General features: G+C 37.9%; 1 protein-coding gene across 1 annotated transcript in view; it reads left to right on the top strand.

Moving 5' to 3' along the window:
- The window catches only part of SMARCC1 (SWI/SNF related, matrix associated, actin dependent regulator of chromatin subfamily c member 1), a 178,098-nt gene that overhangs the window by 58,380 nt on the left and 93,657 nt on the right, over positions 1-26,061 (top strand). The window contains exons 9-14 of the mRNA XM_065886493.1: positions 3,118-3,243; positions 5,201-5,322; positions 8,214-8,338; positions 12,293-12,352; positions 20,619-20,656; positions 23,422-23,543. Of these exons, the coding sequence (XP_065742565.1) occupies positions 3,118-3,243; positions 5,201-5,322; positions 8,214-8,338; positions 12,293-12,352; positions 20,619-20,656; positions 23,422-23,543 (593 nt within the window). The remainder of the gene's footprint in view (positions 1-3,117; positions 3,244-5,200; positions 5,323-8,213; positions 8,339-12,292; positions 12,353-20,618; positions 20,657-23,421; positions 23,544-26,061) is intronic.

Consider the following 26,061-nt stretch of genomic DNA (forward strand, 5'->3'; position numbering starts at 1 on the left):
TTTCTCTATTAAACCTCATATATGGAGTGTCAGTGGATAAAACTACTTTTCCTTTTACAAGGGTTGGCAAATTACAGTCACCTGTTTTTGTATATAAAATTGTATTAGATCACCACCAAACCCATTCATTTATGTATTTTCTGTGGCGGATTGCACACTATAGCAGCAGAGTTGAGTAGAGACAGAACATATGGCTTGCAAGCCTAAAATATTTAGTATCTAACCCTTCCCCCCACCCCCCCCAAAAAAAGCATACCAATTCCTGCTATATTTGTGTTGTCCCATTATCTTCAGGGAAGGTGATTTTTTTTTTTTTTAACATCTTTATTGGGGTATAATTGCTTTACAGTGGTGTGTTAGTTTCTGCTTTATAACAAAGTGAATCAGTTATACATATGTTCCCATATCAGGGAAGATGATTTTAAACAACAACAAAAACTACCTTTAAATGTAATCTGAGAGGTTATAACCAAACTGTTCTCATTGAAAACTTGAAAAAAATGTGAACTGTGCTCTCTGATGTTAGAACTACTGAGCCTCCAGCATTGTCTAGCAGTTTCAAACATATATCTTTGTGTGTAGTCAAATCTAGACATCTGTCTAGTCAAACAGTTAAGTTGTTACTTGGAAAAAAATGTTGATTAAAGGGATAAACTATATGACTTGTGAGCCATATAACATTGTAAAGTATTACGAAAGGATTTTTAGAAACATACTATGTTGAAGATTATTATAATTGTCAGAAGTTTAGGACTGGGCTTGATAGCAGAGTTTACCATCGTATCATTTCATAGGTAAGGAAACTGGGTTACAGAAGTTAGATAATTTTGCTGAAGGTTGCACAACCTATTATATTATTCTGACCCTAAGGTGTTTTTGTGAGACAGGTAATAGAGCATAGTGGCATAAGAGCTTAGGCAGAACTCAGTGCAAAGCTTTGCCTCTTGATAGGTAAGTAACTGGGCAGCTTGCTGATACTCTGTGCCCCAGTTTGCTGATTTGGAAAGCTGGAGAGACTAACCTGCCTTGCTTAGCGGGATTAAACAAGATCATATTATATGTAAGGTGTTCAGCAGAGTGCCTGGCACAAATGATTATTAGTTGTCCATACTGTCCTAACATACTTTCTCAAGAGAATTCTGTCAAGGTCTTCTGGATAGTAAAGAATGTACAATGTGAATATTCAGCTCTACTTTTAAAATATATACATACTTATGAATAATTTGGAAAAGACTATTAAGTTTTCAAATGCTGTGACATAAATTTTTCTGAATTAATTACTGAATTAAATTTTTCTGCAATTAATTACATCACTGAATTAATTTACCCTTTTGAACAGTCATGCCTTTAAATAGATTTTTTTCTCTAATTAGCTTAAGGTTTCTCATGCTCTATTTATATATCCCATTCTCATAATTTATACATATAGGAGTCTTTTCGAGTTACATTATTTAAGGTCTTGTATTCTCCTTGATGGGTATTAATTTTATGTTTGTTACTGTGTAGCTCTAGTTTTGGGAGGAAAAGAGGCATGTAGTCAGGTCGATGTCATTCTTAAAGCAGTATATCATTCAGGCAATATCCTTAACAACCAATGTAGTAATGTTTCCTTTTTTTTTGAAAATACAAGGGGGGAGCAGTGGGGAGCTTAGATTGACAAAATATTTTTATTGGCAAGTCCATATAGTCTCAGTGATTGCTATGTTGTAGGTTTTTAGTTCCTGAAGGCTTCATAGCTGTAGTTGCTGCTCTCTTTTTCTCTCTTTGCTCTCATGTTAGTATTTTTATGATTCTTGACTGGGCATGTTAATTGCAACACACACACACACACACACACACACACACACACACACACACACACACACACACACACACACACACACACCACCCATGACTGAACAGCAGTCCCACACAGGAAAGAAGTCTAGTCCCCAATTCCAATTGTGCTCACTTTGAGAAATACTGTTGAATAAATAGAAGTATTATAGAGGCTAGGGCTGTGGTTTAAATATCTATATATATCCGTATGTACATGTGTATCTATATAACATCCAGAGAACCCTTCCTTTTATTCTTAGAAACGTTAACAAAAAAACAAAAACAAAAGAAGTGGCCATGTAAAGGACTGGGAAGAACCCCAAATCTGACTCTCACTTCTCCACCCTGTCCCAACCTTGGCTGTCCCTGAAAGGCCTCTTTAGAGCACCATGTGTACTTGACAGGGCTGGGCAACATGTCAGTAAATGTCCTCTTTCATCATTTCTTAGAATGCTATCGAATGTATAAACCTAGAGACATTCTTTATGCCTAAAGCAATGATTTACTTTGGCCTTTTGCCTTTGAATGTTTCTGTCACTGATTTTTGTGAAGATGAAGATGCCACGATTAGTGAAATAAGCCAGATAGAGAAATACAAGTATTGCATGGTGTCACTTATATGTGGAATCTTTAAAGAAAAAAAAAAAGTCAAACTCCCTAGAAACTGTAGAAAAGTGGTTGCCAGGGATTGGGGGGTAGGAGAAATAGGAAACAGTTGGTAAAAGGGTACCAGTTTTCAGCTATAAGATAAATTAGGTCTGAGGAGCTAATGTCAAATGTGACAAAAGTTGATAACACTGTACTGTAAAGTTGAAATTTGCTAAGAGAGTAGACCTAGGTGTTCTCGTGTGCACACGCATGCACACGCACACAAGATAAATATGTGAGGGGGTGGATGTATTAACTTGCTGGGGGGGGGTGAATCCTTTCACAGTGTATGTATATCAAATCACAATGTACACCTTAAATATCTTACAGTTTTATTTTTCACTTACGCCTAAATAAAACTGAAATAAAGAAAAAAGATGACATGATTATCCAGTTTCAGGGTCTTGGTTATCAAAGCCTCAGTCTACACAAAACCAGTCATGCTTTTTTACTGTTTACTCAGTAAAAGACATGGAATGAAAATTGAAGTGGTTAAGTTGCCACTCATATGTCACTAATAGTCGTATTTTTAAACTGTTCTATGCAGTTGAGGCTTTGAGTGTAATAAATCAGCTACTTTCATTTTGAATACTTTAAAAACTGTAGTGATTTATTATTTATGTAGATATTCATGCTTTGATGTGATTTTAGGTTCATGCAAAATGGATTTTGGACACTGATGTTTTCAATGAATGGATGAATGAGGAGGATTATGAGGTGGATGAGAACAGGAAGCCCGTGAGTTTTCGTCAGCGAATTTCAACAAAGAATGAAGAGGTATTTGGTTTGGAACCATTTTTCTCACTTGGTGTTTTCTTCTTTCTTGGCCTGAATGTTATCAAATCTTCATTAATAAACTTTCAGCCATCAAGTATATATAAAAGTTACTAAATGGCCATAACAACCATCTCAGGAGCTGGCATCACCCAAAAAGGGGCATGAAAATCTCAGAGGGTCATTAAGATTTAAAGTGGCCCGTGCAGTGTGCAAGGTAGTACAACTGATTTTGTTCTCTAGATCTGAGTATTAATTTTGTGAACCAAATGTCATCACAGGGTAAGTTAACTTAGCTCTTCATTTTCCAAGGGAAAACTGATTTCGTTTTAATATTTTTTAATAGCTTTGTTAAGGAACATATAGTAGTTAGTATAAAGTATAGGCCTTAAATGTCTCATAGTTACAGTTCAGTCCTTTTTTCAGGTAGGGGGACTTGACATTTAATACTCTTTAATCCTTTAAGAAGCCCAACCATTTAAATATTTATCCATGTTTTGTTATAAGTCACAAGTTGGGAGGTAGGTGTATCACTAGAGGAAGACTTGAGACTGAGAAGAAGGCTTAGATGTATTAGTGTTGGGTTACGACAGCTTCAGGTAGATACCTGTGATTCCGGAAGTCTTTTTTCGTTGGGGACACTTAAGATTTTTGCTTTTGTTTTGTTTTTTAGTTTTTTGAAAAAAATCTTTGAGGCATATACTTTTAACCAATAATTTAGAAAGTATAGTTCTTTCATACCTATTTTCAGCCCCAAGACTTTCTTACTAAAAGTCTGTCACACACCGTATATTCTTTATCTTTAAGAAAAATGTTTAAAAACTGAGTCTTTTTCATATCTTTTTATTTTTAGTTCATCCCTATTTGCTTTGGATATATTTTTTTTTTTTGCCTGCGTTGGGTCTTCGTTGCTGCGTGTGGGCTTTCTCTCATTGCGGCGAGTGGGGGCTATGCTTCGTTGTGGCGCACAGGCTTCTCATTGTCGTGGCTTCTCTTGTTGTGGAGCACAGGCTCTAGGTGCGCTGGCTTCAGTAGTTGGAGCACACGGGCTCAGTAGTTGTGGCACACGGACTTAATTGTTCCGCGGCATGTAGGATCTTCCTGAACCAGAGCTCGAACCCGTGTTCCCTGCATTGGCAGGTGGATTCTTAACCACGGCGCCACCAGAGAAGTCCCAATCATTAATGTCTAATTGATGTTTTAATCTCTGATTCGTTTTTCAACCTCAGATGCAATACTGTGGATTATTTTAGGTGTATTTTCTTTATTATGGTCTGTTTTATTAAATTGGTATTAAATTTATCATCTACAGGCTGACTTTTGTATATTGATGTATGGCCTGCAACTATGCTGAGCTCGTTTATTAGCTCTAAGAGTTTTTTTGTGGATTCCTTGGGGTTATCCATGTATAAGATCATGTCATCTGCAGATAGGGATAGTTTTACACCTGTGGGTTGACTTTTAAATCATAAGTTGCAGTCTTGTAAAATTTTACCTCTTTTGAGTCATTTTCTCTTATATTCCTTTTAATGATGAACTAGGAGTAGTTTCTGGTACATTTTCACAAGATCATTCAGCCAGTCTTTGTATTTCATTAATTTAATAGCATGTGTTTCATATTTTTCCAGTGGTTATTGAAAATGCTTTTCCCACCTGGGAACACAGAATTTGAGCAGGAACAGTTTTTAGTTGTGAGGGGTTTGGGCATGTCTGTTTTGTAGCATAGTTTGAATACCTGTGGGATGGTTCTAATATATCCATTGATGGTGCATCACCTGGAAGGTCAGGGAAAGTTTCCTGACTGCTTACGGTTGAGGATGCTTAATGTTGTGCCTTTCATTTCCTCTGCGCACTTGTGTTTGGTATTATCTTTGTGAAAACTCACCTTTGGACAAGGGTTTGTAGAAACTGAGGAGTCAGCAAAGCTAGCCGATATTTACTTCCATTTACTTCTTCCTAGCCAGTCAGAAGTCCAGAGAGAAGAGATAGAAAAGCATCAGCTAATGCTCGAAAGAGGAAACATTCACCTTCCCCTCCACCTCCCACACCCACAGAATCCCGGAAGAAGAGCGGGAAGAAAGGGTAAGAACTGCAGCATGATTCAGAAGGCACTGAAACAGACTAAAGAACTTTGCAGATTTTTACATTTACATTAGACGTTTGTCTTACTTTGACTTGGTTGGAAGTCTTTGCTTTGATAGCTCGTCTTGTTATGGGATGTTATCTTATGGGCATCTTATGTCAATTTTATACATTTCTATCTCTGAATAGAACGTTTTTTCTGTATCAGTGTTTGTATTGAGAAGTGTGGCTGGTAAGGAATTTAAGAAATTATATTCACAAGAGTTACTGTCTTTCTCCAGTTTTACCACCTGTCCCATACATGATCCAAATGATTTATAGAGGAGTTGAACCTCTGTCTGCTCCATATTCTGCAAATTGCAGCAGTGTAGTGCCTTATTCAGTAAGTCACGTTTGTACTTAGTGAATCTTGCTTGAGTAGAGATTTTAGTTTCTATTGAATAGGTTGTTGTGAGGATTAAGTGAGACTTTAAAGACCTTGCACAGTGCCTGGCCTGAAGTAGATGCCTATAAATGGTAGACAGTAAATAATAATTTTATGATTATGTACTAAGTAGATAGTTAATAATTTCAGGGTTGTCTAGCTCAAAACATATTTTAGACTTTTTTTTTGATGTGGACCATTTTTAAAGTCTTTATTGAATTTGTTACAATATTGCTTCTGTTTTATGTCTTTGGTTTTTTTGGTGGGAAGGCACGTGGGATCCTAGCTCCCCTACTAAGGATTGAACCCACACCCCCTGCATTGGAAGGCGAAATCTTAACCACTGGGCCACCAGGGAAGTCCCTCAAAATATATTTTGAGCATTTTTTCAGAGATTATAGTTTAGTTTTAGCCTGACAGTTTGCAAAATTTATTCTTTTCATATGGTAGTAAATTTGTCGACTTTCTGACTGTTGTCAAGTAGATCTTTACAGTGCAGTCATCTTCTCTCCATCAGCTTCCTTTTGTGACATTCTTCTCTAGCCAAATTTGCCTTTTGTCGCCCAGAACATGCCTTGAATCACGTTATTTCTTGAAGGGTAAGGTTACTTGAAGCATTCTTAACCATGCATAGAAGCTTTTAGGGAAGTTAAGAAACTCTTATTTAGTTTTATAAATAATATTAATGAGTCAGTTACAGTTATAAAAAGATTTTTTTTTTATCAAGTCACATGTACTGTGACATAAAAATTAAAAGAACAAAATAGGTTTTTCTTGGGGATTATTGAGGGTAACCTTATCTCTTAAACTTGCATTCTGAAACTTACTGTTGATGTTTAGAGATTTCAGAGCTACCTGAGATCCTTGTAAAGAATATCATAACAACTTTTCCAAATGTTTCCCGGACTGAAATCGATGTGCTACTCTCCCCTTTATGGGCTAAGATGGGCTGCCAGGACATGAGTGGTCACAGACTCAAAATGTGATGTCTGGGATGCTCACAGTGGTGGCATTTAGCCTCTACTCTGAGTATAATACCCACCAAATTTAGTTTCCCAAAATAAATGTATGCGCGTCCTTTAATTGAATGCATCTGCCTTCTAATGAGCAGGACTTTGCTCATTTAAGTCTCCCCTTAGAATAGTCTATTTAACTAAAACATCTTGAAACCTGTTTTCCTAACATTTGTTTTATTCATCTTCCCTGAATCTTTTTTTCATTTTGAAGTATTTTACCTTCTTGCCACCTTTAGTTTCATAGGCTTAAAAAAAAATTGTCATGTAATTTTTATTAAACAAAGTTTTTTACTCTGTATACCTTATTCTAACCTATGCCAACATGTTATCCCTCTAAAAAGAGAATTTGGAGCGTTCTCTCAGCAGTGTGAGGACTCAGCAAGCTCTTTCTGCATTCTGCCTCCCTTGTCGGTGTATTCTAGATTACTACCCCAAAACGGGAAATTTTTTTCTTAAGCTTTTACTCATCATCCTGAAACATTGCCAACTTTTTAGTAAATTGTTACAGTTCTCTTTGTCTGAGTTGTATTTTTGTGGTCCTTGTATTCATTTCTTTGTATTGGTACACATCACATTATATGAGGTAGTTAATGATTTCTGTCCTGAATTCCCTGTAATTCCTCAAGGTAAGGAATCATTCCATTCTTGTTTAAACTTTAATATGCTTTCTGGCATGTGTTAGTTTTTTTTTTGGTTTTCTTTTTGTTTTTTTGCGGTACGCGGGCCTCTCACCGTTGTGGCCTCTCCCGTTGTGGAGCACAGGCTCTGGACGCGCAGGCTCAGTGGCCATGGCTTACGGGCCTAGCCGCTCCGCGGCATGTGGGATCTTCCCGGACCGGGGCACAAACCCGTGCCCCCTGCATTGGCAGGCGGACTCTCAACCACTGCGCCACCAGGGAAACCCTGGCATGTGTTAGTTTTAAAAATGAATGTTGATTTGATTGAATTCAGGTGGTGAAAGAACAATGGCAATTTTTACAAAATACAAAAGTTAGTACTGTCCTAAGTGATTTTACTTTGCAGTTCCTGATGTTTGAATGATACAAAGAGCCAGGAAAATACAGAAAACCAAAGAAATCCAAAAAGCAGTTATTTGTATATATCTTTGAGAAAATTTCTTATGTAAGTGATTCTTTATGATTTGAGATAAAATATGTGCTGTATTTCTGTAGGAGATGTTTTTTTATTACACTAAGCACCTTTTAGGGTACTGTCTGCAAATTTGTATTGCAGAATTTCTGTGGTCATTTCTTATGCCTTAAAAGTTTTCTTTTCCTTTTGACTGGTTAGATGTAATTTGGGGAATGTATCTAATTTTTTTGATTTCTGTTTGTCTTTTAAAGTGATTCTGAACGTAGATTCTCTAACAGTGTTGTTAAAGCCTCTGAAATTGTTTGCTGTAACTAGCTATCGTCAGTCTTGTTTGTGATTTTGTATCTTTTATGTTGTAGCCAAGCTAGTCTTTATGGGAAGCGGAGAAGTCAGAAAGAGGAAGATGAGCAAGAAGATCTTACCAAGGACATGGAAGACCCAACACCTGTACCCAACATAGAGGAGGTGGTTCTTCCAAAAAATGGTTTGTATCCTTTTGCCTAGACTATGAGAGTGTTAGATGTGATTTAATTATTCTCAGTGGTGCCATGGGATGATTCACTTCTTGCTCTGTGTCTCCAGTTCTTAACTTTCAAATATTAATAGATTACCCCTTGAAGGTTAACGTATGTGAAATTCCCTGTTTTCCTGTCTTTTGGTATACTTTTGCTATTTATTGGGAAAACACACTGTGATCAAAAAGTTCTCAAAATTTAGTAATGCTTTAAAGTTAATGGTTTTAAAATCCCAACAGAATCAATATACGTATGGAAAAATGGAGTATGTATCTATGCACAATTCAACCTATTTAAATCAGTTATTGGGAGGCAGATGTTAGACCTTTTTAACTGTGATTGTGGATTTGTCTGTTTGTCCCTTTATTCCTGTTAAATTTTTTTCTTCCTGTATTTTCTTGTACTTTGAAGCTCTGCTGTTTAAGGGCATATACATCTAGATCATCGTTGTTCTTCTGATGAATTGAGGCTTGTATCATGTCTCTAGGTGCCATGTTAGTGCTTGTCTTGAAATCTAAGTTCTCTGATAATAATAAAGCCTAATCTCACCACATCCTTTTCATTAAATTTCTATGTTTTATTAGTCCCCACTGAACTTAAGACTTCAGCAGTCCTATAAATTATTTCTTACATTTTATGTTTTCAATTTGTACCTCTCTGGCATTCTTTTACTTTCACTCTAATTATGTAAAGCATTGCTTTTAAACATCAATTTGTGGAGACTTAGTTCTTTCCCCCAATATACACATTTTCTGTTTTTTTTTTCAATTCCCCACATTTTCTGTTTTTAATTGGAGTATGTAGTCCACTTAAATGTAACATAATTATCTATATGGTTGGGTTTAAGTCTACAGTCATGCTGTTTTTTTCCCATTTGTCCCTCTCATTTCCTCTTTAGCTTTTAGTGTTCTATTCTAGCCCCTCGCTATTTTCTTCTTTTCGAACTTACATGGTTTCTTTTATATATAGCCTGGTTTTGGTTTTTTGTGGGTCTTTTGGCCATGCAGCGCAGCATGTGGGATCCCAGTTTCCCAACCAGGGATCAAACCCATGCCCCCTGCATTGGAAGAGCAGTCTTAACCACTGGACCACCAAGGAAGTCCCTATATATAGCATAGTTTTAAACTTCACAGAGCATAAAAGTCACCGTTTTAAAGTATATTTTAATCACTCCAGTGGTTTTTAGTAAACTCACTACGTTGTGCAGTCATCACCACTATCTTACTTCCAGATGTTTTCATCTCTTATGAAAAGAAACCCTGTACTTATTAGGAGTTAGTCCAAATTATTCCCTTTCCCCATGTGTTGGCAACCACTATACTACTTTCTGTCTATGGATTTTCTTGTTCTCTATTTGCTTTTTATCTATATTTTTCTTAGTGGTTGCTCTAGGTATTACAGTATATAATATATCCTTAATTTATCAAATCGATTTAGAATCATTGTTGTCTAGTTGAGATAAAAATGTATGAAATTTACCATAATATAATCTAACCTATGCCCTCTCCTGTCTTGTAATGTTTTCATGTATTTTACTTTGACGTGTGTTGTAATCCCTACATTTTTCTTTTTTGTTCTTTTTTAAGTAGTCATTTGTATTTTTAAGAAATGAAAAATACAGTCATCTATAATGTTATATGAGTTTCTAAAAATCACTGTGTTATACAAAATTGGGCAGTAAAAACCACACAAATATATTTTAAAGGTCATATAGAAGAGAACATTCACAAAGGTAGTCAAAAGAATAATTTTAAATAAAAACTATGAAGGTGGTGATAGTCCTAAGAGATAACCATCTAAAACTGGGAAGCTATAATAATTAATGTAGTATGGTTTAGACGCAAGAATGGCTGCATTCATCAGTGGAATAGAATGGCCAGTTCAGGGACTTCTCTGGTCATCCAGTGGTAAAGAATCCGCCTTCCAATGCGGGTACACGGGTTCTATCCCTGGTTGGGGAACTAAGGTCCCACGTGCTGTGGGGCAACTGAGCCCGTGCACCTCAACTAGAGAGCCCCAGTGCTGCAAACTACAGAGCCCATGCATCCTGGAGCTCAAGCACAACTACAGAGCCCACGCACCCTGGAGCTGGCACGCCACAACTAGAGAGAAGCCCTCGTGCTGCAACGAAGGGCCTTTGCGCCTGCAATGAAAGATCCTGCATGCTGCAACAAAGACCCAACACAGCCAAAAAAAGAAAAAATAGAATGGGAAATTCAAATGTAGATCTATATTTGTGAATAAATTTAAATTTTTATGAATTTAGCAACACAAATAAATGGGAAAAGATCAGACTGTTCCACAAGTCCTGTAAATTTTAGTATTTTTCTTTGTATCGTATATAAGAATTTAAACTTCAGGTGGATTAAAGTGCTCAATTTAAGAACAAAACTGTAGGGACTTCCCTGGTTGTGCAGTGGTTAAGAATCCGCCTGCCAATGCAGGCAACACGGGTTCAAGCCCTGCTCCAGGAAGCTCCCACATGCCGCGGAGCAGCTAAGCCCACGTGCCACAACTACTGAGCCTGCACTCTAGAGCCTGCGAGCCACAACTACTGAGCGCGTGTGCCACAACTACTGAAGCCCGCGTGCCTAGAGCCCGTGCTCCGCAACAAGAGAAGCCACCGCAATGAGAAGCCCGCACACTGCAACGAAGAGTATCCCCCACTCACCGCAACTAGAGAAAGCCCACGTGCAGCAATGAAGACCCAGTGTGGCCCCTGACACAGCCAAAAAATAAATAAATTAATTAGTTTAATAAAATAAAAACAAAACTATAAAAGTAAATTTCCAAATACTAATGTACTTTAAACAAGTGTTAGTCTTAGAGAAAATATTCATTACCCATTTAACAAACAAAGAATTAAAACCCTAAATATGTATAAAGATTCTTAAACTTTATGGAATAAAGGACAAAGTATTATGTACTAGTAATTTTATTATAAATCCTGGGATCAATAAATGTATGAAAAGATGCTTAATCTCACATAACCAAGGATATGTAAATCATTAAAGTAACTTTTCATCCATGTGATTTCCAAAACTTAGAAAGTAGATGATCCCCAAAGTACAACTGTTCTGAGGAAGTGAGTACTCTCAGATGCTATTGATGGAAGTATAAATTGATGAAGGCATTTAACACAATTTGGCTATATCTATTAAATTTAAAAAACTGTACAATAACAGTTTTAATTTCATAATCCATATTAATTACATGCATGCATAAATATAAGTATAAAAGAATGTTGATTACCCAGTAATGAAAAATTGAAAATAAATAAAGTTTCCATTGATATAGGGCTAGTTACCTCATGATCCACTCATGGACACAGAGTGTCTATTAAAAATGAAAGAGATGTAACTAAAAATACATGGAAAGATCACACAGGCGCACTGTTACAAAAGTAGAAACCTAAGTACAGAAGTGGAGTGCTAAGGAAATAAGCACAGTATGATAACTTTATATCTGTAAGATTTAAAAACCCTCAGAATGTTTTGAAGTCCACATAGATGTATAAAAGGTATTGGTTCTCCCTCAATTTGTCTGTCTTATTAATGGCACAGAAATGGGAATCCACAAGTGCACAAAAAAAACACAAAAAATATTTCTGATAAAGTGGTTGAAAGGTTCTTTTCAGGGTTTTCTCTCTGTATTGTTATTTCTGTATTGTTTGCTTTTATGATGAAAAAGATTGCTACTTGTTTAATTAATTACAGAATATTGTCTGTTACATTAAGTGTTAATGTTTCTCAGCTGGGCTTGCGGTTTTTACATGAAGGTGAGTAGGTTTTACACAAGGGTAAGTACTGAATGATGGTGGGGATGCAGTGAGAGTCGTGTATTTTTTAATCTTCTATTCTGTTTTCTTAAAAACAAGTTGAACTTTCCCCCTAAAACATAATTCTTTTTTTTTTTCTTTCTAGTAAACCCAAAGAAAGATAGTGAAAATACACCTGTTAAAGGAGGAACTGTAGCAGATCTAGGTAAAAATCAGAAAATCTATACAGATTTGTCTCTTGAATATGTCAGCTCCCTTGATAATCCTTTCTTTACTGAGAGATTTCAGTTGCTATGCTTTCTAGCACAGATATTATCTATGGCTATGTTAGTACCGTTGTTATTTAGTTTGCTACCATATTAGGAAATTTAATTTCTTTTTTTTTTTTTAAATAAATTTATCTATTTTTGGCTGTGTTGGGTCTTCGTTTCTGTGCGAGGGCTTTCTCTAGTTGTGGCAAGTGGGGGCCACTCTTCATCGCAGTGCGCGGGCCTCTCACTGTCGTGGCCTCTCTTGTTGCGGAGCACAGGCTCCAGACACGCAGGCTCAGTAGTTGTGGCTCACGGGCCCAGTTGCTCCGCGGCATGTGGTATCTTCCCAGACCAGAGCTCGAACCTGTGTCCCCTGCATTGGCAGGCAGATTCTCAACCACTGTGCCCCCAGGGAAGCCCAGGAAATTTAATTTCTTATGATCCACTCTCTCCATTCTTACTGGTCTGCCTCTCTCAGAGCGTAATGTTTTCCTGCAAACTAGCAAAGGTGGTAATATATCTAAATCAGAATATCTGAGTTTTAAAGAAACAGTTATAATTAGAGCACTTTTAATAATCTGCCTGAAGTATTTGTTTCACAACATGTGCAAATTGATTTTGTGTCTTCAGAACAAGAATCTGTTGACTGTTAATACTTTGTAAGCCAACAGAAACTTTCCTTGGGCCTTCCCTGATGGTCCAGTGGTTAAGACTCCTCTGTGCTCCCAATGCAGGAGGCCTGGGTTTGATTCCTGGTCAGGGAACTAGTTCCCAGATGTATGCCACAACTAAGAGTTCGCATGCTGCAGCTAAGAGCCCGCATGCCGCAACTAAGACCCGGTGCAGCCAAATAAGTAAATATTTTAAAAAAGAGAAAATTTCCTTAACAGGATAAAATGAGAGTCACATCATCCTTTTACTGTATTTTCCAGTTATAGAGTACACTTTCACAAGTAAGGTCTAATTCTTGGATGTGCTTTGAGGGTAGTTACTTGTTCCAGTTTTTAAAAGTAAGGATAGTTTTAAACATCTTTGTTCCTGAAAGTTATATATATAATCTCATTTACTTTCTTCATTTGTAAAAATCAAAGGGGATCCTTGTGTTTTCAGTATATATTAAATTTATGAATTGATGGGATTTTAGACCTAATAGGGATTTTCAAGATCCCCTTATGTGGAAAATGAGACTTGTATTTCACTGTGTCCTAGTCAAGTGAATTCTGTATTTCAGATAAACTGCTGTGATTCTTGATGGCAGACATGAGTGGGTGTTTGGGAGAGTTTTTCTACTTCATTTCACTAAATACATCTTGCTTTTTCTGGCATAAAGCCTGTCATTGTACATCAGTGGATGATTCTATTTTTGGTTAAGTTGAAAGTAAAGCAGAAAATTGTCTTGATGACAGTTTATATAAAGGTGGTGTTAGGTCAACAAAGTAAACAAAAAAAGAGATACTGTCAAAATCCTTCTATCGTAATTGTTTTTAACATTATTAATAGAATATGGATCTTTAGTAACTAGTAGTAATTTTCATTTTCCATAAGTTTATGTCACCTATTCTACAACCATCACTTATCCACTGAATCAAAGGCCAAGAAAGCAAAAACTAACTATAAACAGTCTTTTGTTTTATATTCTTAATAATGTGAAAGGGTAAAATATTGTTAAGACTTGAATACTCTTCACTGGGACAATTTGTTAAATAGAATGATAGTTTATATTTTTAAAGTTATATCCCGAAAAAGAATAATTCTGTAGTTTTACGGGAGTGGACAATTGTCTTTTTAAAAGTGATGTGACTATTAGAGTATTTTTGTCATAGATTTTATCAGAGGAGTCAAATTGAAGCCAATTGTAGGAAAAGGATGGGGTTCCAACTGGATTAAAAGTTTTAGTGCTGGGTATAGTTGATCTTCCCATTGTATTTGTGAACAAATTGAGGTCTCAATCAGGAGTGCTGTGGCTGTGGATGCTGCTGACCATAGCTGGAGAGTTTGGCTCTTTGGAATTTGAAATTGTTGTCCTGGCCTTTCATCCAGGGACCAACAGGCTTCCCATGTATCATTTAAACATCTGACTTTCTGCATTGGCTATAACCTGAACCATGCCAAGGGTGACTTGATCCATCAACTGAGAATTATTGTTCAGAGTTGTTTGTTTTTTAACTGATCTGTATTTTGCCTTACATGCCACTGAGCCAAGTATACCCAGTCATTTCTTTCTTTTAAATCTCTGGAAGGTCAAGATTCAGGGGCTGAGGTGAGAGTGTATTTGCCCACATCTAGAAGGAGGAAGAGAGCATTTATTGAGTATTACCATCTAGAAGTCAGAATGAAGGATGCTCCTCCTACTTTTGTATTATCAGAAGTCTGTTTCCATTGGGTACCAAACTCCTTCAGGAATGAAAATCTGTTAAACTAAAATGAAATAGTATAAGTTGACCAGAGAGAGTGCAATCATTGTATTGTACTACCCCCATTTAGTGAGAAGTTGATTATCCTTTGGTTTACTAAGACCCGAAGGACAAAAAGTTCATTTTTGACGGCCTTACCCAGAATTCTTTGTTAGTCACTTCCTAAGAAAAAAATAGTCCCTCTGCAGAGTTGGATGACTCAATGTTGGTAGTGCTGTAACTTAACCTCACGTCTGCTTTTAGCGGATGTTTGTCTCTAATTTACAAATCAAGGAACAGGGTCCATCTTTATGTTACGTGAGTACCTGTCAGGTGTCATGCTACATATGTTTGCGTTTCTCCATAAAACCATGTTAGCCCCGATTCATTGATTAGGAAATAGAGACTGGAGGGGTTCAGTAACGTTCCTAAGTGTACAGCTGTTAAGTGGGAGAGCACAGATTCAGATCCAGAACTGTCTATCTGTGGTGCTAGTGCTTTGTATCATTGCACTCTGCTCTTGTGTCCCGCACATTTTTCTCAGCTTCTATTCATGCTCACAGTTTTGTGAAGTCATGGGGTACATCTGTGCCTGAGGTTCTTTGATTTGGCTTCTTCCTCTCTGTGGAATGCTTGCTTTATCCTTCTCTCAGGTTGCAGCTTAAATATCACCTTCTCAGAGAGGATTTTCCTCTATATTTGCTCTGAAGGATCCACCCACCCAATTCCTCTCTAAAATGTATTATTTTGTTTTTAGTCTCTGTATAGCAGTTTTCTTTTTTGAACATCATTATTGGAGTATAATTGCTTTACAATGGTGTGTTAGCTTCTGCCTTGTGACAAAGTGAATCAGCTATACATACACACACATCCCCATATCTCTTCCCTCTTGTCTCTCCCACCCTCCCCATCCCACCACTCTAGGCGGTCACAAAGCACCGAGCTGATCTTCCTGTGCCATGCGGCGGCCCCCCACCAGCTATCTGTTTTACATTTGGTAGTGTATATATGTCCACGCCACTCTCCCAACTCGTCCAAGCTGACCCCTCCCCCTCCCCATATCCCCAAGTCCACTCTCTAGTACATCTGCATCTCCATTCCCGTCCTGCCCCCAGGCTCTTCATGACCACCGTTTTTCCCTTTCTTAGATTTCATACATATGTGTTAGCACACGCCATTTGTTTTTCTCTCTCTGACTTACTTCACTCTGTATGACAGACTCCAGGCCCATCCATCTCACCACAAACAACTCAGTTTTGTTTCTTTTTATGGCCGAGCAGTACTCTACTGTATATATGTGCTACATCCCCTCCATCCATTCATCTATCGATGGACACCTAGGTTGCCTCCATGTCCTGGCTACCGTAAACAGAGCTGCAGTGAACACTGTGGTACACGACTCCCTTCGAACCGTGGTTTTCTCAGGGTATCTGCTCAGTAGTGGGACCGCTGGGTCGTATGGTAGCTTTATTTTTAGTTTTTTTTTAATTTTAATTTTTTTTTTTGCGGTACGCGGGCCTCTCACTGTTGTGGCCTCTCCCGTTGCGGAGCACAGGCTCCGGACGCACAGGCTCAGCGGCCATGGCTCACGGAGCCAGCCTCTCCGCGGCATGTGGGATCTTCCCGGACCGGGGCGCGAACCCGTGTTCCCCGCATCGGCAGGCGGACTCTCAACCACTGCGCCACCAGGGAAGCCCTATTTTTAGTTTTTTAAGGAACCTCCATACTGTTCTCCATAGTGGCTGCATCAGTTTACATTCCCACCAACAGTGCAAGAGGGTTCCCTTTTCTCCACACCCTCTCCAGCATTCATTGTTTTTAGATTTTTTGATGATAGCCACTCTGACAGGTGTGAGATGGTATCTCATTGTAGTTTTGGTTTGCATTTCTCTAATGATTAATGATGTTGAGCATTCTTTCATGTGTTTGTTGGCAATCTGCATATCTTCTTTGGAGAAATGTCTACCCAGGTCTTCTGCCCATTTTTGGATTGGGTTGTTTGCCTTTTTGATACTGAGCTGCATGAGCTGCTTTTAAATTTCAGAGATTAATCCTTTGTCAGTTGCTTCATTTGCAAATATTTTCTCCCGTTCTGAGGGTTGTCTTTTTGTCCTGTCTATGGTTTCCTTTGCTGTGCAAAAGCTTCTAAGCTTCATTAGGTCCCATTTGTTTATTTTTGTTTTCATTTCTGTCTCTCTAGGAGGTGGGTCAAAAAGGATCCTGCTGTGATCCATGTCACGGAGTGTTCCGCCTATTCCTTCCTTTAAGTATTTAACAGTGTCTGGCCTTACATTTAGGTCTTCAATCCATTCTGAGTTTATTTTTGTGTATGGTGTTAGGGAGTGTTCCAATTTCATTCCTCCATGTGTAGCTGTCCAGTTTTCCCAGCACCACTCACCGAAGAGGCTGTCTTTTCTCCACTGTACACTCCCACCTCCTTTATCAAAGATAAGGTGGCCATATGTGCGTGGCTTTACCTCTGGGCCCTCCATCCTGCTCCACCGATCTACACCTCTGTTTTTGTGCCACCACCACACTGCCTTGACCACCGTAGCTCTGCAGCACAGTCTGAAGTCAGGGAACCCGACTCCCCCAGCTCTGCCTTTCTTTCTCAAGATTGCTTTGGCTATTTGGGGTCTCCCGTGCCTCCATACAAACCATGAGATCTGTGAAAAGTGCCAGTGGTAGTTTGATAGGGACTGCACCGAATCTGTAGATTGCCCTGGGCAGTATATTCACCCTCACAATGTTGATTCTTCCAATCCAAGAACATGGCATACCTCTCCATCTACCTGCATCATCTCCAATTTCTCTCATCAGTGTCTCATAATTTTCTGCATACAGGTCCTTCGTCTCCCAAGGTAGGCTTACTGCCAGATATTTCATTCTTTTTGTTGCAATAGTAAATGGGAGTGTTTTCTCAATATCACCTTCAGATTCCCCGTTATTAGTGTTTAGGAATGCAAGAGACTTTTGTGCATCAATTCTGCATCCTACTACTTTACCAGATTCACCAATCAGCTCCAGTAGTCTTCTGATAGCATCTCCAGGATTCTCTATGTATAGTATCATGTCATCTGTAAACAGCGACAGCTTCACTTCTTCTTTTCCAATTTGGATTCCTTTTATTTCTTTTTCTTCTCTGATTGCTGTGGCTAAAACCTCCAAAACTATGTTGAATAATAGTGGTGAGAGTGGGCAACCTTGTCTTGTTCCTGATCTTAGTGGAAGTGGTTTCAGTTTTTCACCATTGAGGACATTGTTGGCTGTGGGTTTGTCACCCATGGCCTTTATTATGTTGAGATAAGTTCCCTCTATGCCTACTTTCTGCAGGGTTTTTATCATAAATGGGTGTTGAATTTTGTTGAAAGCTTTCTCTGCATCTATTGAGATGATCATGTGGTTTTTCTCCTTCAATTTGTTAATATGGTGTATCACGTTGGTTGATTTGTGTATATTGAAGAATCCTTGCATTCCTGGGATAAACCCCACCTAATCATGGTGTATGATCCTTCTAATGTGCTGTTGGATTCTGTTTGCCAGTATTTTGTGGAGGATTCTTGCATCTATGTTCATCAGAGATATTGGCCTGTAGTTTTCTTTCTTTGTGACATCCTTGTCTGGTTTTGGTATCAGAGTGATGGTGGCCTCATAGAATGAGCTCAGGAGTGTTCCTCCCTCTGTGTATAGCAGTTTTCAACATTTGATATCTTATTGTTTGTTTATTTTCTCTTCCATCTCCTGCCACTCTTAACTGGAATATAAACTCCATAAAGACAGGGACTTTTTCTTGTTCATCATTGTGTCTTTAGCATTTTTTTAAAAAATTAATTAATTTATTTGTTTATTTTATTTATTTTTGGCTGCACTGGGTCTTCGTTGCTGCATGTGGGCTTTTCTCTAGTTGCAGCAAGTAGGGGCTACACTTTGTTGTGGTGTGTGGGCTTATTGCTGTGGCTTCTCTTGTTGCGGAGCATGGGCTATAGGTGCATGGGCTTCAGTAGTCGTGGCACGTGGGCTCAGTAGTTGTGGCTCACAGGCTGTAGAGCGCAGGCTCAGTAGTTGTGACTCACAGGCTTAGTTGGTCTGCGACATGTGGGATCTTCCTGGACCAGGGCTCAAACCCATGTCTCCTGCATTGGCAGGCAGATGCTTAACCACTGGGCCACCAGGGAAGCTCGTGTCCTTAGCACTTGAACGGTGGCTGGTGCATAAAATTAAGTGTTTGAAGGCTGGTTCTTTATAACCTGTTAAAATACTACTCATCTTCTTACATCCTCTAAAGTAGGGGTTGGCAAACTTTTCTAAAAAGGACCAGATAGTAAATATTTTAGGCATTTTTGGCTATAAGGTCTAAGTTACAACTAGTCAGCTTTGCCATTGTAATGCAAATACAGCCATTCATAATATATAAACAAATGATCATGGCTTATTCCAATAAAACTTTTATTTATAGACACCAGAATTTGAATTTCAGTTAATTTTTGGTATGTCATGATATATTTACTCTTCTATTGATTTTCTCTTTAACCATGTAAAAATTAAAAAAATCATTCTTCACTTGCAGGTATGATAGGAATCCCCAAGACCATCCCCAGGTTTGGAGATTCTCTAGAAGGACTGATGGAACTCAGCATATAGTTGTACTCACGGCTGACATATATCACAGCAACATAGGAAGCATGAACAGATCATAAGGGGAAATAACAGGCAGAGTCTGGGTGCAGGCTTCCTTACGCTCTCTCCCTTACGTGAGGGATTGCACAGAGTGCGCTCTTCCCACAGCAACACACATGCAGTGTTTCCATCTAGGGAAGCTTGTTTGAGAGTCTAAGATCAGTGTTTTTACTGGCAATGTAGGGTACCCTCTGCCTAACACATACCAGAATTTCAGGCTGCAGAAGTTTATCATAAGCTGCGTTGTGCATAGTCTAGGCACAGCGAACCACCCTTCTTTTCAGTTAACTATTGACTAGGAACACACTGAGAGTCAATTTCCCAGATTCCATACAAAAACAGGCAGTGGGCCTGATTTAGCTTGTAGGCTATAGATCCTGACCCCTGTCTAAGCCGTTTATTTAATGCTTTTCAAATAGCAGATTCTTGGAAATATTTGTTTGAAGGAATAATAAAAAAAATGGCTTCCTTGTGTTCTCTTTAAACTTTACAGTGCCTTAGTCACTGCCAAGGGTCATAATAATTATATAAAAAATAAAATGTTATAGAAACTTAATCATGTAATTATTTGTGTGGTAACCTCTTACCTTTTCCACCATGGCACTTTTACTTTTCACTATGGAAATCATCTGCTTAGTTTAAATTATACATGGATTTGCCTTTGTTCTTTTGCAACACTAGCATTTAGGTCCTGTAGTCCCCTATCCTCAGAAGGTATTAACACTCTTGCCAGGACTTTGTCTGTAGGGATTGATTATCACCTCCTTCTCTACTCCTCATTCTTTACTCATTTCCTCTGGGATCCGAAATGTCATTACTTTGTTTCACTAAACCTCTGGAGGCAAGAGCCCAAACCAAGTTCCTTACCTATTATTAAGTAAGATCATGACTAAGATTGTAACCCAAGTAGTATTTAATTTTAAGTTCCCTATTGTTGGAGAATTTTAATGATTTGTGCTTTGAATTTTTACTCACCTCTATGCTTCTGTGTACAATTCTAATTTACTGAATTATTCAAGGTAAATTAGCTTTAATAATGCTCTGTTTCTTTCCTTTTCTCTGGCGAGTATCAGTTCCTTAAATCTTAAGGTTTCCAGGTAAACGAGAGAGCATTTACCTGTTAAATGAATTACGTGTTTTGATTTTGCAGATGAGCAGGATGAAGAAACAGTCACAACAGGAGGAAAGGTAATGATTTAGTTAGGCCTGGTGCAACAGTAACTGTAGGGGTCCTGTGTATCGAGCAGTAGAAACACTGATTTGGAAGTTTCCTTAGAAATATTCTGTTTTGAGGTCCTTCTGATTTTTTAATTTCTTTTTAACACATGCCCAAAATAGTCTGTCTTTCTTGACCCACCCCCCAAATTTTATCAAGAGGAATTTGCCATTTTCCCAGGTAGTATTCCTCATATGCTATAGTTTCTGGTTCCATTTCTCTCCTGGTTGCAAGTTAATCATCAGAGCTGCACAGTATTCCAGGTGAGCAGGGACCATGCCTTGCTTTGATTTTTCTCACTCCTATTTCTATTAGTGCAGCCCCAGTCCACAACTGATGTAGCCTTTGATCATACTCTTCACCTTTTTTGAGCCTTAAAGTCAGCTACTTCCTGTTTCATCAATTTTGCTGTGGAGACATGTCAATAATTAGGCTGTAGGATGGTGTTGGATTTTAGGCAAGGTTTTATTTCTCTTTTTAAATAAATGGCACCTTGTTTATTCAGGTTGTCATCTCTAACTGTGTTAAGATGTGTAACTAATCCTTAATCTCCTTGAAATAACTTACTTAATGCTGAAAATGGTTAGTTCTTTTTTTTTCTTTTTCAGTGAGTCAGAGAACTTCCCCCATAGTGACACTTGTTGTTTTGTACACAGTCATGACATGAAAATATTCATGACAGGATTTCAAGGAAAAGTATTTCAAGAAACTCTACTACAGATGGCTCTTTAGCTGAACTGTTCTTATGATCTTTTTCTTTAAAATCAAACTTCTTTATTCAAAGAGCTACTCATAAACATTTATGAATATTACATTTGTAAAAAGACATCATCTTTTAGAGTAGAAAGTATTGGGTGGCAATAAAGGAGACCAAAATAGAAAACCAAGGAATTACCCCCCCCCCCTTTTTTTATGCCAAGGGTGGGAGTACTTTTGAAACTATGGACAAGTCTGTTATGTAACTTAAACCTAAGATGGTTAGAGGTGGTTACTCTAACACCAGTCCCATGATATCATCCTGCTTCTTTCCTCACTGAGATGATTAAACTGTACACTGTCAGCTTTTATTCATTTCAATACCAGCCTCTCCCTAGTTTTCCTGAATAAAGAAAATTTTCTGAATTGAATCACATTGAATTTGTAGAACCTATGCCACAAAAACAAATTAACGATGAGCATAGATTTTGCTAGCTTCCCTGGTTTGGGAAATAAAATTCCTTACCTTTGTCATCAATATTAACACATTTGTTTCAACATCATTTAAGTAACAACCACAGTTTCCTTGATGATTTCATACGTTAAAAAAATTTTTTGATATTCATTGAACTTAAGGAAACTACTGTCTTAAGTTTCTAGCAGTAGCTAGATCCTCACCTAAAGTAATATAACACAGGAAATTTAGGTTGATTTAAGTTAAAGGTAAAATTAAACTATGGAACCTTTGTAAAAGAATATGATGCAAAATTTGACTGGTTTCTTAACAGAAAAGAATTTTATAAGATTAAAAACAGTAAAAACACCACAGATAAAAGGTTGATAGATAGAACTCTACACAATTTGAAAATATCTGAATGTTAATAAGCTTATTTCCTGTAGTATTCTTTGTGAAAATGTTTAATCTGAAGTTAATTATGAAGAATCATTGTGATAAATAGAGATTGGTAGATGCTCTACAAGCTGTCTGGTCTGGATTCTTCAAGAATTTTAATGTCATAAAATCTCCCCCCAAAAGGAGGCAGGGGTTAAAGGAGACTAAGGAGACATGAATATCATATATAATATGGACTCCTTGATCAGGTTCTGTATTGAGGAGAAAAATCTGTAAAGGACATTTATGGGATACTTGGATCCCCTTGAATATAAAGCGTGTGTTAGATAATATTATTTGAAAGTAATTATTACTGGGGGACTTCCCTGGTGGTCCAGTGGTTCGGACTCCGTGCTCTCACTGCTGTGGGCCTCGGTCGGGGAACTAATATCCCACATGCAGCCAAAAAAAAAAATGTAATTATTACTGTTTACTGGTAGCATAAAAAAACGTTCTTGTGTTTTGACCTAAAGCAGGGCTTTTTGAAATTATTGTATTAGCAAAACCAGGTTTTTAGGTGGAATCATTTGCAAAACCTACATAAATGTGATAAAAGTCAGAACTAATTTTCAGCAGTAAGAGTGGTTAAGAGTGTAGGCCCTCTAGCTGCACTTTCTGGAGTTTTATCCTGTTTATGTCTTGTTAGCTCTGTGCATCATTTTCTCATCCACAAAAGAGATAATAAACAGTACCTGCTGTTATTGTGAGGAATAAGTGAGATATTGCACATATTGCTGTTGGCAGATACTTAGTACTCAATCTTCGGGATTGGGGAAAGCTTATCATTATGTCTCAGTATCCTTGTGTTACCTCCTTATAAATTGAGAACTAGTAATTTAGATTTGTGATTCGAGGATTAGGTAAAACTAGACAAATAAGTAGCAGGCTATTGTGGAAAAGGTTTTGGGCTTTCTATGAGTTGATTCCCTCATCTGTAAAAAGGAGGAAAAAAATATGCTATCTCACCTGGACATCTTGTGAAGGTACCTTAAAAACTGTGAAAGGCTATTTTTACTTGAAATTTGTTTTCCTGGTCCTTGAAATTGGATCAGCTAGCTGCATTTTCTGTAACCTGCTATTAGAAATTTGAAAGCTATTCCATATCTCTCTGTAGTTCTCTTTCTCTGAATTTTGGCTTCTTTTCTACAGGAAGATGAAGATCCTGGCAAAGGTGATCAGAGTCAGTCAGTTGACCCTGGTGAAGATAATGTGACAGAGCAGACCAATCACATTATTATTCCTAGCTATGCATCGTGGTTTGATTATAACTGGTGAGTAGGTTGCTTACATCTGTGAACATGGTAATTAGGAGTGGGAAAACTTTCCTTGAAATTATATTGTGCTCAGGACTTCCCTGGTGGCACAGTGGTTAAGAATCCGCCTGCCAATGCAGGGGACACGGGTTCGAGCCCTGGTCTGGGGAGATCCCACATGCTGTGGAGCAGCTAAGCCCGTGCATCACAACTACTGAGCCTGCGCTCTAGAGCCCACGAGCCACAACTACTGAGCCCACGCGTTGCAACTGCTGAAGCCCGCGTGCTTAGAGCCTGTGCTCCGCAACAAGAGAAGCCACCTCATTGACAAGCCCGCGCACCGCAATGAAGAGTAGCCCCCGCTCGCCACAACTAGAGAAAGCCTGCACGCGGCAACGAAGACCCAACACAGCCAAAAATAAATAAATAAATTTATTTTAAAAATAGTGCTCTTCTGCCCAGGTCCCCTCATCAGTAATCACTGTCACACTGGATGAAGGGGGATGGAAAGTTATTTTATTTTAACTTTGGAATGTGTTCTTTTGGTTGTTTTACTTGGGGATAGAAACTATTATGTTGTAATTTAGGATTATAAAATTTTGTAAACTTGAACCTGACTCATTTGGAGTCAGTTTTAGTTCAGACAGGCAAATGCTTGAGTATTTAATAATTATAAAATATTGATGTTCATTATATGATTTTTAAACATTATGGAAATTTTAAAGAAAAATTCATCTTAGTACCCAATAATGGCTTCATGTTAATCGGAAACAGGAGCCCTTTCTTGTATAAACCCTGGCATGTAAAAGAGTTCAGGAAAACAACCTCTTCAGCACCCTCCCTGTCATTTACCACAGCCACTGTGGCACCTTTGGAACATGGCTGGAAATAAATGGAGATGTACATATCTTACTAATTGATTACTTATGAAATCTAACTTTCACGTCAGGCTGATTTTTGTTGGACAGTTTTTTATTTTTAAATGTATGAACCAGAACTCCAAATAGATGTTAGTTTCTTTAAGGTACTTTCATTGGAAGGCTATATATTTAGTCTAGTGATGCTGCCCTTACAATCTCGTGGTCCTGTGCTTATATATATATCTCTCTTTTAAAACCAACTTAAAAGAATAGGGTGGATGGTCCATTTGAGTCATAGCTTATTTTTGTCTAAAACCACAAGGTATGGCCTCTACTATTGAGACTTTTCAGCATACTTTTTTTTTTTTTTTTTGCGGTACGCGGGCCTCTCACTGTTGTGGCCTTTCCCGTTGCGGAGCACTCCGGACGCGTAGGCTCAGCTGCCATGGCTCATGGGCCCAGCCGCTCCGCGGCATGTGGGATCTTCCCAGACCGAGGCACGAACCCGTGTCCCCTGCATCGGCAGGCGGACTCTCAACCACTGCGCCACCAGGGAGGCCCCCCAGCATACTTTTTAAAACTAACTCTGAATGCTGTTCCTCATTGTTTTGAATAAGTAGAAGCTGAAACAGAATAAGTATATTGCTTTTCTTTGAAGGTCAGTCTTCATTACATTGATTATTATGTTAAATTACTTTGATATTTGGAAGTTTCATTATTGTTATTTGTAGTTGCAGAGTAAGATTCAGAATGGCTTGAGAAGCTAGCATTTTCCCCTCAAAAAAGGGGAATGTCATAACAGTACATAGTGTTTTAGGTTTTTATAGTTTACAGAAACACTTCCATTTGCATGGTGATCTTTGCATGTCACAAAGTGTGCTGTTAGATGGACAGTAGAGGTATTAGTTATATCCCTATTTTATAGATAACTACAGCCTCAGTTGAAGTGGTGCAAAGTTGCAGAGTTGCTAATTGGAAGAACTCAGGTTTTCTGATTCCGAATATCCCACTCCTTCTACTACTTGACTCATTCTCAGAACCTAAGGAATCAGCTGCCAGTACTTCAAACATAGATTTTTGAAAAAGAAAGTGGTTGTGATTAAACATTCTTGTGTGTTTTGTTCTTGGTGAAATTGTCTTTGTGGCCTCTTCCTAACCTGTAACATAACAATGAGAGGTATATTAGGACCAGTTTATTCATTGCTTACAGTTATTCTCCTTATAATAAAACTTGTAAATTCATTATACATGTATCTATGGAACATAAATTCATCTTAGAAATCATCTTCCTGTAAGTTTCCAGGTGATTCATTTTATTTATAGTATTTGGTAGTATCCAATTCAAACAATTTAAATGTTACCGAATAATGAAAGAGTGAATGCTTTTATTTGTATTCACAGACTATTGATTTGCTCTTTCCTATGTAATCTCTGTACATGTTGCATATCTGAAAAGGCACTGAGAAACTAAAATGTGTCATCAGGAAAAATACTGATTAGCATTAATGTCAAAACCTTTGAGCTAAATGTACAGTTGGTTTCATTTGTAGAGTGTTTTAGGCCTGATCATTTCACATGGTCTCTATAGTGCTTATCACCTGTAACATTTTATAAAATTATCAGTGATTTTTATCTGAATGTTAAAAATTAGTTCTGTGATCTTTTTTAAAAGCAGT

The sequence above is a fragment of the Phocoena phocoena genome, chromosome 10, assembly GCF_963924675.1.
Source record: "Phocoena phocoena chromosome 10, mPhoPho1.1, whole genome shotgun sequence".
Classification (NCBI taxonomy): domain Eukaryota; kingdom Metazoa; phylum Chordata; class Mammalia; order Artiodactyla; family Phocoenidae; genus Phocoena; species Phocoena phocoena.